The sequence below is a fragment of the Podarcis gaigeae genome (assembly GCF_964106915.1).
Source record: "Podarcis gaigeae genome assembly, chromosome: 2".
NCBI classification, from domain to species: Eukaryota; Metazoa; Chordata; class Lepidosauria; order Squamata; family Lacertidae; genus Podarcis; species Podarcis gaigeae.
The window spans coordinates 52,525,159-52,540,647 of NC_139679.1; the positions used below are offsets into that span (position 1 = coordinate 52,525,159).

The window sequence follows — 15,489 nt, forward strand, 5'->3', positions numbered from 1 at the left end:
ATCCAAGAAAGCCTCCTTTGATTAGAGGAAAGTTGGAAATACTTGGAATGAAATATTGTATCCTGCGCAGTTGGCATTCAACAATATTTAGTTCTTTAGGAATATTGGAAAATTCTCTCTATGAATCATGAAAACTGTTCATGTGCATAACAGCTCAGACCTGCAGATTCCTGATGTGTTGGTTTTAGTTGAGGGTTATGTTTTCTAATGCCACAGGTGTTTGTTTGTTTGTTTGTTTGTTTGCTTTTAATACCCAGATGGCCTGGCATTGTTTGGAAATGCAGAAGGTAGTATTTCAAGCCTTTGACCAATCTAATGCCATTTCTTGCTCGGAGCTCTTAGATGCCCAGAATAAAAAACTGCAAACTACTTGAAAAATCCATGGAAACATGAATCAAGGTAAAATACCCTGAAGTTTTTGCATCATTATTCTCACTCCATTTACACTCTGCTTTAGGGCTAAGCAAAGTTCAAATAAATAGTAGACAAGCCTTTTGAAATGATGGTAGGATGATTTAGTATCATTTGACATTTCCAGCAGACCTGGAGGTCACGCAATAAGTTAACATCCATCCTAACAGTACCAGGAAACTTCACAGACCAATAAATTATGATGATAGGATATTGATCATGTAAGGCAGGGGTGGGAACCTTTATCAGGTTTGACCTCATCAGCCTCATGATACTTTAATGACATCACATGATTGACAGGTAGATTGTCTCACACATTTGTCAAAATCCCTTATGTGGTGTTCTGCAAAGCTCCATTCAGGGGTTTGAAAAAGGCTTATTTCTCCTCTCTCCCTGGAAGGCACATGCAACCAAAGTGAGCAGACTTTCTAAGGTGCCCTGATTTCAGAGGTTTAAAGGAGCAGTGTGAAGTGGCTCCTAAAGGGCTTTGCAAGGTGCCCACACAGGAAGGACAAATTATATCAAGCTGTAGATTTATTTATTTTTAATAGCATCTGTCCTGATTCAGATGCTCAATTTCTGGCTTTCTGAACCTTAGTTCAGTAGCCTCTCCCTGTGATTCTTCCCATTCTTGGTACTTACATCCTGGTTTAATTAAATAACTGTTGTAGTTTAACATATGTTTCCTAACCAGGACCTCAAACCTACTTCAGCCTAAAATGGTCATAGGTATGTATAGTTTATTTTTACGTCACAAACTTGCAAAATACAGAACTCTGCTCACAAGCTGTGGTGGAATAAGAGGCTATGCCCTCTTCTGAATGTCCAAGCAACTGTGCAGAATGCTCTACAGATGAAAGGTGGGTTGGCGGGGAAATTGAAAGAGGGAGACCCCAAGAAAGAAAGAGAGCTGAAACAACAAATGAGCTCCTCTAGATTAGCTATGTGTAGTGTCTGCCAAATCTTTCAGGAAGCAGCTTTTATAAGCAGAACTAAGTTTTCCAAACTCCCTATATCCATGGTGATCTAGAGGCTGTTCCCACCAGTGTTTCCTTGAAGGGGCTGGATAGAACTGTATGGAAACAAAACTTTGCCCAAAGCCAAAGTTTTTAACTTTGGCTGTGAAATTGCTTTTGTGGAAGCTTAAGCTGAAGACCATGGCTGACTTCCAAAGGAGAAGATTTAACAGGATAAAAATGTTGAAGTTAGATTGTTATCTGCTTTCTGCCTCCCTCCCATGCTGCGCTGCTTGAGATCCTGTTAGCCTTTTTTCCATCAGATTTCTTGAACACTCCCTGTAGAATCATGGCAACTTGGGGGGGGCATGTACTTGTGTTCTTATTTTGCTTAGGCAAAGCTTCAAGTAGAGTTCAGATGCACCCCCCTCCCCAAGACCAGTGAAAAGTTGAATCTGAACCATTACTGTCAGAGTGAGGCACTTAACTCTCGTGTGCATGACATGATAAGTTTCAATCTTCGGACTTCTTGGTTCATAGTGCTGTCTCTTAGCCACTGCAGTACATCACCTCAGCATAATAGAATAGTGAGTAGGATTATTAGTACAGCCTATCGTTTGCTGCCTGGACTGTCTGGACCCAATTAACTTTGATTTTGTTTGCCAATCCACCTTATGCTGTGTCACAACCATGCAGCCCCTGGCATACATTTAAAATTGTATTGCATTCTCTCGGAAGGATGTGTCCTTGTAACCAGCGCTCACAAGACCATTTAATTTGATGTTGACAGTAGGCTGCTGTGCCACTCTTGTGGCAATCGCTCTTTGAAGCTGTAGCCGCATTGCATATCTGCCTATTCCAGGCATCTAATTTTTCCTCCTGGAAAGAGATGATGTCCATATGTTTAAAAGTGAACTGGAGGCCAAACCAGGGAGGGTGTAATTTGAGAGGTGATGAAAAGTGTATTTCTTTCAAAAGAGTAAAAGTGGGATGGGAAGAGAATGGTGAGGAAATACAGTCACAGTACGTAATTACATTCAAAGGCATGGCAGGTGCACTTCCTGCAAAGAATGCAGGTTCTGCCAAAAGATAACCTTGCTTCCTAAAAAAAGGTGTAGCCAACTGAATCACTGCCCACCCTGAGTGCTGTACAGGTACAAAGAGGGATGGGACTCAACATCCAACATCTGACAGAAACCCCAGTGATGTAGGGTGGAAAGTTTTCCCTTTATCCTTAAAAATGAGTTGTTTAATAAAATTGCTTGATAACCTAATAATACAGCAAAATAAAATTTTCAGGCCACCCAATATGACTTAGTACAATGCTTGTTAAATATGAAATCAGAGTTGCAGTTAAACTTTTTCAGGCAACTATCTCTAAGGAGAATATATATTTTATGCACATAGCTCTTCATGTATGTTAGTATGTTAGCAGCCTTCACTCCTTTGTGATGGGACAAGAACTGATTTAGTTTTAGTTTGAAAACAGCTTGATAATTACCTAGCAGAAAGTCTGCCTTGACTCTTTTCAGCTGAACTTCTTTCTCTGCTTCTAGAGTTTAGCCTTATATTGTTGCCATGTAGGATTTTCCCTAATACTCTCAGATGTTGAAAAAGCAATAACCAAATGAATTGATTTACAGATAGGTAGCCGTGTTGGTCTGCCATAGTCAAAACAAAAAAAATTCCTTCCAGTAGCACCTTAAAGACCAACTAAGTTAGTTCTTGGTATGAGCTTTCGTGTGCATGCACACTTCTTCAGATACCAAGGTTGATGGACTTCCATTTCATGCGGCTCAATGTGGTGCCTTCCATAGTTCCAGTTACAGATAGGTAGCCGTGTTGGTCTGCCATAGTCAAAACAAAACAAAAATTCTTTCCAGTAGCACCTTAAAGACCAACTAAGTTAGTTCTTGGTATGAGCTTTTGTGTGCATGCACACTTCTTCAGATATCTGAAGAAGTGTGCATGCGCACGAAAGCTCATACCAAGAACTAACTTAGTTGGTCTTTAAGGTGCTACTGGAACAAATGAATTGATGTAAGCAAGGAGATAGAGGAAGTTAATGTAACTGGATATTCCTGTGCAGATTTTTCTGGTGTCTTTGACATTCCCCGCTTGGGATGTGAAGCCTTTGCTCTTCATTGGGAATTGTACCCATACATAGCTTTGCTGGTTTCCTTTATGTAGCATGCAACCTATTTATCTAATGTCTAAAATGACCCCAGATATTTTTGTTATAGTCGCTGGAAATAGTTTGCATTCCGACCCATGTATACTTTGAGCTTTAAATATTAAAAAAATGTGAGTGGTGGTACTTTGGCTACCCTTAAAATCACGGTACTGATGGGGGACCTTGCAGATATTGTTTGATTCTATCTCCCATTAGTCCCATTAGCCAACATGAGCAGTGATTAGGGGTGATGGAAGCTGTATTCCAGTGACATGGAGGGCCACCGGTTCAACAACATTTGGGGTTTGCCATATTGGCTACCGAATCAACTTAGCTAATTGAAATGATTGCCTTTTGGGAAGCGGCTAACTTGCAGTTTCTTAAGGTGACAAACTTGAAATTATTTAATAGTTGAGTTTGTAAGGAGCGGGCTTTTAAAACAGCTATACATTATTTTGTGATTGAGAGAGAGGTTTTAAAAAGTAAATAAACAGACCTTTTCTATCCCTGCCCTTTGAATGCTCAGATAAGAAGCCTTTTGAGCAGGCATTTTGATACATGGAACTGTCCAAGGAAGGGAATATAAATGGCTAAATGATTAAAGGAGTTGCGATTGCAATCTGCCTTGTCTGTCTCTAGAAACTGAAGTTGTTTGTTCTAATGTAGAAGTTCTTCACATATGGCATATGATGCAATTTGTGGTAGATTTACAAACCTTGCCATTGCTGTGATCTCCTTCACTCCTAGTTCAAAGCTTGGATGCTTAGTCCAGCTCTTTTCAACTGACCAGGATTGCTGCCTTGGGAATCCTCTGTTGTGGGAATGCAAGTGCTTATAATCCATTTTCAGAACAGCACAAACCTAAATAGCAACATTTCCACACATTGGCATTGCCCACTTTAGAAATAAAGACAACATTTTATACCTGAAGCTATTATACTTGCAGATGTCGAATGTAAAATTGAGAACAAGTCAAATCTCATTAGGAATAAGGAAGCCTATTTGTATGAGTATCTTTTAAAGGACTTGGCTTCGAACTCTTTCCTAAACACAGTGCTGATGTTTCTGTTTCATGGTTTTCTTTCTTGCAGAGTTGTGCTGAAAGTAAATGGCTAAATTGTGCAGAAATACATTCTTTTTTTAAAAAAAGTATGGGGTCAGTTCATGTTATAAAAATGTGGCCTGAATAATTGGAGGGTGCCTGCCTCTTTCAAGATTGCTCCTTTAATATTTATGTCTCTTGGAAGGTTTTGTGTGTGGGACATTAATGGTTGCCTTTGCAAAGGAAACTGCTGCAAAGGGGAGAAGGCTACTGTGGTGATTTTTTTAAAGTGTAACAACCCTGAGACTTCAGAATAGGGCAGGGCATTGTATATAAATAAAATGTCTGCTCCTTGGAGTGGAGGGAGAAGGAGCAGTAGCATTTCTACATCTTAAGATGCTGGCAGAGTTCCTGTATCTGTCACGTCCCCTAGCAGTCAAGGAGAGGAGAATTTTTGTGTATATTTATGACTAGCTGGCTTCTTACTAACTCAGCTATATACCTTTATTTAATTTATCAGGTTAAAACACGCAACTGCTCTCTATATACATAAATTGATTAGAATGTTTTTAAATATTTCTAGGAAATTAGTAATATTCATATTTGCAAGGCTATATTAAAGGCTTGCTTATAACTAAACAAATCTTGACGTTGCTGGAAATCCCTTGTTTGTTTGACTTGTATGCCACTTAATACAACAAAATCTCTAAACTGTTTGCATAAAGTATGGTATCACGAGCAAAAAATAAATACATAATATCAAAATGCATTAGTAACCCGGTAAAATATTTCGTGAAAAATTACTACAGAAATGTTCCAGCCGTGTGATCAGAAAATAGAGACACAGAAAGCCTGAAGAAATGAGCATGTTTTTCGTAGGCATTTTCGTAGGCATTTAAAGCCTACCACAGTGGAAACTTCCCAAATAGTGTTCTATTTGAACCTACTTTTGTTCTATCACATTGTGACACTCTATAATGGTCTGGCCATCAGAGCTTTCTCTAAAGGCTGTACAGTTTGTCTGGGTCTGTACAAGGGAAGGTGGTCCTAAATTGTTTTGGCTTTAAAAGTCAATAACGAAACCTTGAAAATGACTAACTGGCAGCTGGTGCTTTTCTCTTTCTTTAACGTAAATGACACATGTGTACAGTAAGTTGCCTCATTCGGCACTCTAGTGCTGAATTTTGTATGTGCTGCAACCTCTGGAGCAGGTGCAAGGATCGTCCCACATATAATGCATTGCCGTAGCCTAATTGCGAGGTTGCCAATGCGTAGGCCAGAATAGGGAAACTATTCCTGTACAGCAGGGGTGCACAACCTGTGGCCCTCCAGATGTTGTTGGACCACACCTCCCACCATCCCTGATCACTGGCTATGCTGACTCGGGCTGATGGAAGTTGTAGTCCAGAAACATCTGGAGGGCCGCAGGTTGTGCACCTGGTACTATACAGGAAAGGGAATATTTGTTGTGCCAGCCGAAGTTGGTAGTAGGCGTTATGAGCCGCAGATAGCATCACCTGGGCCTCTTAATGGCTGAGATGGTTCCAGGAGCACACTCAAAGTGCATGTCTCTTTCTCCAGAGAGAGTGGAACTCCATCCAGAACAGATAAATAGCCCAGGTCCTGTACCTGGGGACCACTCAACCACAAGATGTTTGTCTTGTCAGGATCCATTCTCATTAATTAGCCCCACATACAGTAATAAAACTAATGTTGTTTTTAATGTACTAATGTTGTTTAAACTGTATCAGACCAGATTAATTGGTACAGGAAGCATAGCGGTGTGTCTTTCACCAGCTGAAAATGTGAGAGCTGTGTTCTGCTTTCTGTGAGTCCTCATAGAGCACTTGTGCTTTTCCTACTCTATTGTCTGCTGCCTTAAAAAACCCCACAAAAGTTTAAAAGAATGCAATATCTCTGGATCAAATAGAAAAGCCATAATGTTCATGGATGTGTTGAAGAAATGAACATGCATTACTGTGATTGCTTGTGCAAATGGCTAGAGAGATTAACTGGCCATTTACTCTGATTGCTTGCATGTTTTATGTGCACATCAATAAGAAAATGTGAGTTATAAATTTTCTTTCAACTCTGGTGACTGAGTGAATCTTGGAGAGACGCCAACCCAATTGCTGTCTGAGTTCTAAATATAGAAAGAAGCACTGCTGACCCTAGTTACTGGAATATCCAGTTTCTACCAACTGGAAAAATATAATGAAAATTCCATGATGATTTTAGTTGATGTAGTGGCACATTACATTTTATAATTTGTGGCCACAGAGAATTTGGACCAAAATTCTTGTCAATAAAACAAGGGCCCCACCCCCATGATAATGAAATTTGTTCCATTGTGGATATAAGAAAGGAGCCAGCATCTTAAACTTTTCCATGAAGGACTTCTTCACAATCTTGCTTGACTTGCTGACAGATTGATTCAAATTTCCATGTTCCTTGCTTCAGAACTGCAGCTACGATGGTGGGAAACTTCATATGGGCTGTTGAACTTGGAAGAAAAAGTTGTGAACGCCTTTTCTACTACATCATATTTTTTGAAAAGTTACTCCTTTGCTGAACTCCTGTGCAGTTGTCATTCATGCTCTGTACACAGACTCTTCCCTCCCTGGGGTGGTTCAAACATTCAGGAGTCATCAAATCCAATTGGGGTACAGTCCTGCATGGTGCCATGCAACTTCAGAAGGCAAACAGACAGTCATTAATTTGAAAACACTTGACTATCCTAATTTCTTCTTTGAATTTGCAAAACTAGCTTGTTGGGCAAATAGATTCTAGGCTAGCTGTCTGCCCCATCACCTGTGAAAACTCTTACTAGTCAAGAGTTTGACATAAACATGAGCTCAAATGGATAAGGACAGAGTTATTTCAGCCAGGGCTGGCTCAAGATACTTTGCTGCCTGAGTTTAAGGACAATATGGCACCCTTCCCCAAGGCACATACAGAAGCCAGCTGGACTGGTGGAATTCCAATACTGATGAAAGGGCAGTTTCTTCTACTGCAGCTGAAGACAGCAGGCTAGTGTAGCAGGCCACATGGCACTCCGGGCTCTGTCCTCCTGAGGCAGCCGTCTCACTTAGGGCCAGACCTGTCTATAGTAAGCATCTTTGAATGTTTCCGTTGGTCCTCTCTCTTGGAGTACATACAGTGCATGTGTACATGAAAAGGAGTGTTGGCTTTCTTAGTTCAATGCCACTCACACTGGAGGAACAGCTCCCATTTTACTTCCATCTCAAAGTATATATATTCTCACCTTACAAGCATGACAGTTTTGTGGTCACCTATCCAAAAAGGCAGAAAAGAAAATGGAGCAAGCTTTTATGGACTGGAATCACCATTGCCTTTTTGTTCCAGCAGGAACTTCCAGACAAAGCAGTTTTACTTGTTATAAGGGACTGGTGCACTTGCTGCAGGGAGCATCTTGGTATATCTGTGGCAAAAACTGTAAATCACTGATACACATACAATCAAGGCTTCCACACATATCTACAGGGGTATTTTAAGGAATACATAGCTGTGGTTTTCACCTTGGGTTTGCTGCAGGAAACTCCAATATAACTCTGGTGTACCTGCTGCAAACAGGTTTGCTCTGTAGTATGAGTCAACAGATTAGGCTTCCTTCCCTTCTCTCTCTTTTGTTTGTTTATCTTGATTGCTGCTAACTGCTGTTTTATTTCTTATTGGTTTTTTTTAAAAAAAATGCTAGTTTTTGAGCAACATTAATAGTATTATTTTTAAAAAGGTGTAGTTGAAAAGGTTTTTTAAAATAAATAAATAAAAATTCATCGGTTTGCATTTCTATCCTGTCTGATAATGCACACACACACCCTGTTCCACTATCCTTAGTCATAACTAATTTCTGTTGAAATCAACTGGGCAATGTTCCAACAGGGAAGAAGCATTCAACAAATAACACTGTGAACTTGAAAAAAGAACTAATTTATATTTTTAGAGTTTCCACAGTCCCTGATTGGATGAATGGCCAGCAATCTAAAATCACAGCCATGAATGAAATTATTTTCATGGGATTATGTTAATGTGATTTGCTTCTTCCGGTGTAACATTTGCTTTGCCATGTGTCTGAATGCCCTTATGGGATATGTCTGTGCTTGAGCCGCTGAATAAAGATAGCAATCAAGGAGTTCTTTGAGAAGTGAGGTTCTAATGAACCAGAGGATTACCCAAACAAGCAGTGACTTGCATTGTTCTTGTCTCTCCTTCCGTAGGCAAGATCCTCTTCCGCCGAAGCCACATTCGCGATGTTGCTATCAAGCGTCTTATACCCATTGATGAGTACTGCAAGGTGAGTGGCGTTTTCTTCCAAGTTTTGTGCTGATTGTTGAGATACATTGTTTGCAGCTGGTTCCAGCACAGCAGCCTTCCCTGCTCTAGTAACCTCCAGGTGTTTTGGACTACAATTCCCATCATACTCGTGGTCATGATGGCTGGGGCTGTTGGGGTGCTGTAGTCCCAAACATCCGGAGGGCACCAGGATACACAGTAAGTCACCTTTTCTGTTTTGTCTTATTATATGCTACCATAGTTTGTGTTAATTCATTTTCACTTGAGTAAGAACTCATCAACGATGACCTTGAATGTTTCTTACTCTGCAGACTTACCCACAGAGTAGTTTTGCTGACATAAGGAAGCACTTTGGACATTTACAATGCACTACGTAAATGCTTAATAACAGTGCTTTTGTCTAGGAAAAGAAGGTGCTGGTACTCACCATGACCCCCCTTTCTCTCTCCTGTCCCCCCTCAATTAATTGAAGCCCCACTTTGTGCCCCCCTCTCACTTCTTCAGTCTCTCCCCCCACCTTGCCCTGTCTACTCTTCACATCCACCCAGTGTCCTGCCTTCCAGCGTACCATTGAGTCCCATCAGAAAAAAGCAGCTCTCACTAAGATAAATAATAAATGTTGCTGTTGTTTGTTATTTGGAAAAATTCCTTTTCATGCCAAGTGACAACTGCTCTCATTGTAGCTTGAAGATGATGGCTTTGTTGGTCAAATGAAAGCAACTGCCTTTAATGGTTTCAAAGTGTGTTAGGTTATCCTACTCCCCTTTTGAAATAGCTTAGTTCAAATGGAATCTCACTTGAATATTATTCAGACTGCCTCCTTCAGTCCCATTATACTAGTCCAGGGGTCAGCAAACTTTTTTCAGCAGGGGGCCAGTCCACTGTCCCTCAGACCTTGTGGGGGGGCCGGACTGTATTTTGAAGGGGGAAAAAAAGAATGAACGAACAAACGAATTCCTTCTTATGCCCCATAAATAACCCAGACATGCATTTTAAATAAAAGGACACTTTCTACTCAGGTAAAAGCACGCTGATTCCTGGACCATCCTTGGGCTGAATTTAGAAGGCGATTGGGCCGGATCCGACCCCCAGGCCTTAGTTTGCCTACCCGTGTACTAGTCATTAGAAAAGAGATGCTTCTCAGTTTAGTATGGAAGGAAGTAAGAAGGACCTATGGAACAGGGGTGTATACATGTGCATGCTAGTGCAGGAACACATATAAATATTTTCAATTAAAAACATAAAGAAATGGCACAGTTCTGCAGGGATGGAATTGGTAGGACTTGCCATGTATAAAAAGCAATTTGTTTTTGATACTAGGGGCTGATGGGATGGAAAAGTCAAAAGTCTGCATTGGATTCGGCAGAAGGGGAGTGGTGGTGTTGGTCATTGGGATGCTTAAGCCAGAAAAAAGCACAGTGTGCATTGCCCCATATTTCTGGGGAAGATACCCCAGAAATTACTAATCAAAATTATATTGCAACTGTTTGCAATATCACTAATCAAAATTATATTGCAACTGATTTTTATATTGAATTCTCTAGGTTTTTAACCTTTTGAAGTTAGAAATGCATTAAATAATTACGATATCATTATCTTCCTACAATCTGGGGAAGTCTCTTTGAAATTGTGTGTGTGTGCTTGTTTTGTTTTATAATATGTGTGTTTTTTGTGTTGGGGTTTCTCTTATAATCTGTAGTAAAATGTGTGTGAAATACATGTATGTGTATATACAATTTTCATTCATTCAGCTTCTGATATGCTTGTTCCTCTTGTCATGGAATAGGTTAAAATATGCCCAAATAGGCACACCTGTGTACACACACATTTGCTTTTAAAGAGGAAGGAAGTCCATAGGTGATGAGGCAGCCGCTGGCTCCTACAAAAATTGATGACATTAAATTTAACAAATCCATTTGACTTTCTATCATCTATAATGTTGTAGATGTGATCTAACCGCCTTAGTATTTCTTTCTTTTAGTTAATGCTAACCAGGTAACCAAGACTGCACTCTTGGCCTTCCAACAGCTGACATTTAACTCTGTATTTGCTAACAGGGAAGGATGGGTGTGGAGTAGGTTCACACAAGGAAGCCTGGCTTGCCATGATATGGACACCCCTCTAGCAGTACAACTTATCTGCTGCTGTTTTTCCATGCTTTTCGTAAGGGAAACCACCACGGGGAGGAAAATTGTATTCCAACTGAGCACAGATAAATAAATCACAGAGATGACTGTGGTTTGTGGATATACAGCAAATGCTGAGCGTTACAAGAATTAATTGCGACCACATCCTTTTCAGAAGCTGCATAAGCAACAATCCCTCCACTTCTCTTCTTTGCTTGCTTGGGAAAGGAGGGGAAAGCATCATTTCCCAGTACAATCTTTCAGAATCATAGAAATGTAGAGTTGCGTGGGACCCTGAGGGTCATCTAGTCCAGCCCCTGCAGTGCAGGAATCTCAGTTAGATTATACATGACAGATAACCATTCAACCTCTGCTTACAAACCTCGAAAGGAGAAGAGTTCAGCAGCTCTCTTGTGAGTCAGTTGAACAACTCTTATTGTCAAAAAGTTATTCCTGATGTTTAGTTGGAATCTCCTTTCTTGTAACTTGTAACTAGTTTGTGTCCTAGCCTCCGGAGCAGGAGAAAACATGGGTGGGTTCAGGTGATCAGGGCACTTGCTTTGTTTTTTAATACACACAAAATCACTCTCATATATATGGGTGGCACACACCTCTTACACAGGTCAGCTGTTACCAGGAGTTCTATGGAGGTATGTGTGAGTGCGCTGGTTGAGACTGTATGGTTCTTTCTTTCTTTCTTTCTTTCTTTCTTTCTTTCTTTCTTTCTCTTCCACCAGCCTGTTTGTTTTGCATGCTGGCTGCAGAAAAAGGGAAGCTCACTCCTCAGTCCTTTTCCTGCTACACCAGCCTATTTGACAGAAAGCAATTCCCACCTGTTAAGACACTAGTCCACTGCACTTCCATGCTGGCTGTGAGGAAGATTTCCCTCCTCTGTGGTCAGCGTGGAAACACTGGCTGCTACAATTATTGATCTATCTGAAATATTTGTAGGCTACGTTTTAAGGTCAACCCCCTCAAGATGATTTCTAACATGTGGATCCACAGTATATAATGAGTACTAAATTGAAAACCATAAAGCACACAAAAATAACTTCACTAAACAAAGAGAAGGGACGTGGGTGGCGCTGTGGGTAAAACCTCAATGCCTAGGACTTGGTGATCGTAAGGTCGGCGGTTCGAATCCCTGTGGCGGGGTGAGCTCCCCTCGCTCGGTCCCAGCTGCTGCCCACCTAGCAGTTCGAAAGCACCCCTAAGTGCAAGTAGATAAATAGGTACCGCTTTCTAGCGGGAAGGTAAACAGCGTTTCCGTGTGCGGTGTTGGTGCTGGCTCGCCACAGCAGCTTCGTCACGCTGGCCACGTGACCTGGAAGTGTCTTCGGACGGCGCCGGCTCCCGGCCTCTTAAGCGAGATGAGCACGCAACCCTAGAGTCGGACACGACTGGCCCGTACGGGCAGGGGTACCTTTACCTTTAAACAAAGAGAACTAGCAGTATCGCTAACTGCAAACAACATTCGTCCCAGTAAGAATGAAATCCGGTGACTAAAATGAATGCAGCTGCATACAGTGGTACCTTGGGTTACAGGCTCCGCTAACCCAGAAATAGTACCTTGGGTTAAGAACTTTGCTTCAGGATGAGAATGGAAATTGAGCGGCAGCAGCAGCGGGAGGCCCCATTAGCTAAAATGGTACCTCAGGCTAAGAACAGTTTCAGGTTAAGAATGGACCTCCAGAATGAATTAAGTTATTAACCTGGTGTACCACTGTATTGTTTAACAGTTTTTGCTGGTGGGATTTTGTTGCTATTGTTGTTGCTGTTATTTTGTATCTTCATTTTTAGATCTTATTATTCTTCATGATTTATGTGGCAGTTGTTCAGTTTGGTTGTGTACCTTTTGGTGTGTTTTCATGACAATAAATAAATTTTGTAAACCTTTTAATATTGCAAGCTCCCAGGAGCATGGTTTTAACTACAGTATAGCAGCATACAGATAAAATGTTGGTGATATACACCAACCCAATAAAATCCTTAAAAAGGCAAGTGTGGGGCAGGAAGACAAGTAAAAGACTCTCTTCCATTTGGGCCACAGGATCATTGTCCAGGATTCTTTGCTTAGGTAATTACCTCATAAGGAACAAAACATTTGGCTATCTTACCACACACATCACAAAGGTCGTGGCACTTCCCAAACCATCAATCTTCTGAGCAGGTGCTGAGGAATTTAGGGAGCGGCAGCCTAACTCCCACATCAGTAAAATGAACGCCTACCGTCATTTCTGTTCATTGTACAAAATTCATGCCTCGGAACGCTTTCATCAAACTTAGTAGAGGAATAGATAGGTATCCCAACACCTGTCTGTTCTTCATCTTTCCCAGCATTGTATGCCCCTTCCTTTACTTTGCCAGATATTGTATGATCTCGTAGGAGAAAAGGAAATAGACACCATTATAGCCCTGCCTAAGTTTGTCAGCTCCATAACCAAGGGGTACTGATCCATGCTAACCTTTTGGTTAAAGCTAACAAAAAAGTACAAATAGTCATAGTAGCTATGATATGAATGCAAACTGTTCATTACATTCTGCAGTGAACAGAAGCTACTACAAACTGACAAAATAAAACTGCTATAATACTGATCACATTAGGTACTGTGGTTTTGGAGTTCTGCCCAAACAATAAATTATGGATATTTTTACAAACTGCCCCAGTTTCATCAGTATTTCTTACGTGGCAAATGTTGAAGCCCAAGGAGGGGTGTATACCACCCCCAAAAGGCCACAGCAGTTTAAGATACATCACGACTTTGGGAAGATGTTTAATTAGCCTGCTCCTTATGAGGTAACCATCTTGGATTGGACTCTTGCTCTATAACTTTGCAAAGCAAGAAGAGAGCAGCCATTTCATATTTCCCAAAGTTTTACATGAACTGAACCCTCCTTACATGAGGAGTTGTTGATAAATTTGGGAGAGCAGGTATTTCTTGAGATCAAAGAACTGATTTCAGAGTTTTAAAGTCACAAGTATTTGTGTAGCCTGGTGAAGATTAAGCAAAATGTTTTATTCTAAATTATCTTACTCACTGCTTCATATCATTTATTGATAAGTGAGGCAGGTTGGATTTGTAAAAAGTAATTTAACAATGGTTTGCAGCGTGGTTATGTAAGCATGTTAAATGTGAAACACTTTAAATGTGAATATCAGGCAAGTCTCTGACTCCTCCCTTGAGCCGTTAACAGGAAGAGAATACAATATTATGTGAATATGAAAATACTGTGCAGCCCAAATGATCACAATATAAAAAGTAGTTGCTGTTTGTCAGGATTCTTATGAACCCTTGGTATTTCATAGAATCATAGAATCATAGAGTTGGAAGAGACCACAAGGGCCATCGAGTCCAACCCCCTGCCAAGCAGGAAACACCAGTAGTAGGTGCTAATACTTAGTAGGTCACTTTTTCTTGGGGAGCATAGATTGAAGAATGAGAGATGAAGTATTGAGGAGGATAGTATATCAAGGCACAAAAAATGGATCAGTTTGTTGATAGACCACCAGACATGGGAATAATTTGTGTCAAAGCAGAAATAACAACTTGTGGTGAATAATAAGCAGAGGATCATTTGGTCACCTGTTGTTGATGAAGAATGGTGAAATGCTGAGGAACTTCATTTTGACAAAAATAAAAATAAATCAGAGATCATGTTGTCTATAGTAAAACCTTCAGTTCTCTAATTTCAGTCTGCAAACTCTTAGGTTGAATACTTAAACATTTTGCAGATCTTGCTCTGCATCATTTCCCTGATTTATCCAACACCTGTAGACAGAAGGGGAAAGTAAGTGTTCTGGGCTCTGGTCCAAAAGAAACACTGATATTCAAAGTACTGTCCCCTCAAGTTCCTGCAGAGACAATTAAGTTATTGCCTGTTAGCCGAAATCTCACCTCCAGAATCCATTAGGCTGCAGGAGCCTTTTCTGAGTGTAGGGGAAAATACAAGGTGCATCTAGGTAACAACGGCTTTCCAAAGTGTGTCTTACGCCACATAAAAATTGGGAAAGGTTTTTCTGAATATGAAGCCCCTCTTCTGTTATGGAAGCAATATGCTGTCCTGAGTAGTAAATGAACAGGGCCACTTCTGCTGTGACTTGCATGTGTCTCTAACAAGAATCATATTCTCATAGTGTGTTTTATTAAAGCTACTCCCCCTACCTATATTTTCAAAATTTGGTTAGGAAAAATAATTGTTGAAAGTGACCATATAAACCCTGGAACTATGCTGCTAACATCCAGTTTTGAAAACCAGACCTACTTTTTGGAAGGTGGGGAAATGGCAGAGAGTGAGAGGCTAATGTCATTTAGCAGGAATGACATGCTGTTTATGGAAGTTCTGAAGAGGTCCGGATTTCAGTTGGATGTGACAGTGGCTTGGTGGTGGACCCTTGGGATATTTAAGAACATTAAGATGAAACACTAGCTTCCTTCCAAAACATTGGAATTAATTTTGAGGCACTGA

At 40.6% G+C, this 15,489-nt stretch overlaps 1 protein-coding gene across 3 annotated transcripts in view; it reads left to right on the top strand.

The window, feature by feature from the left end:
- The window catches only part of SH3PXD2B (SH3 and PX domains 2B), a 103,677-nt gene that overhangs the window by 49,956 nt on the left and 38,232 nt on the right, over window positions 1-15,489 (top strand). For all 3 annotated transcript variants that reach the window (XM_083726134.1, XM_083726132.1, XM_083726133.1), the window contains exon 4: window positions 8,821-8,897. In XM_083726134.1, coding sequence (XP_083582260.1) covers window positions 8,821-8,897 — 77 coding nt within the window. The remainder of the gene's footprint in view (window positions 1-8,820; window positions 8,898-15,489) is intronic.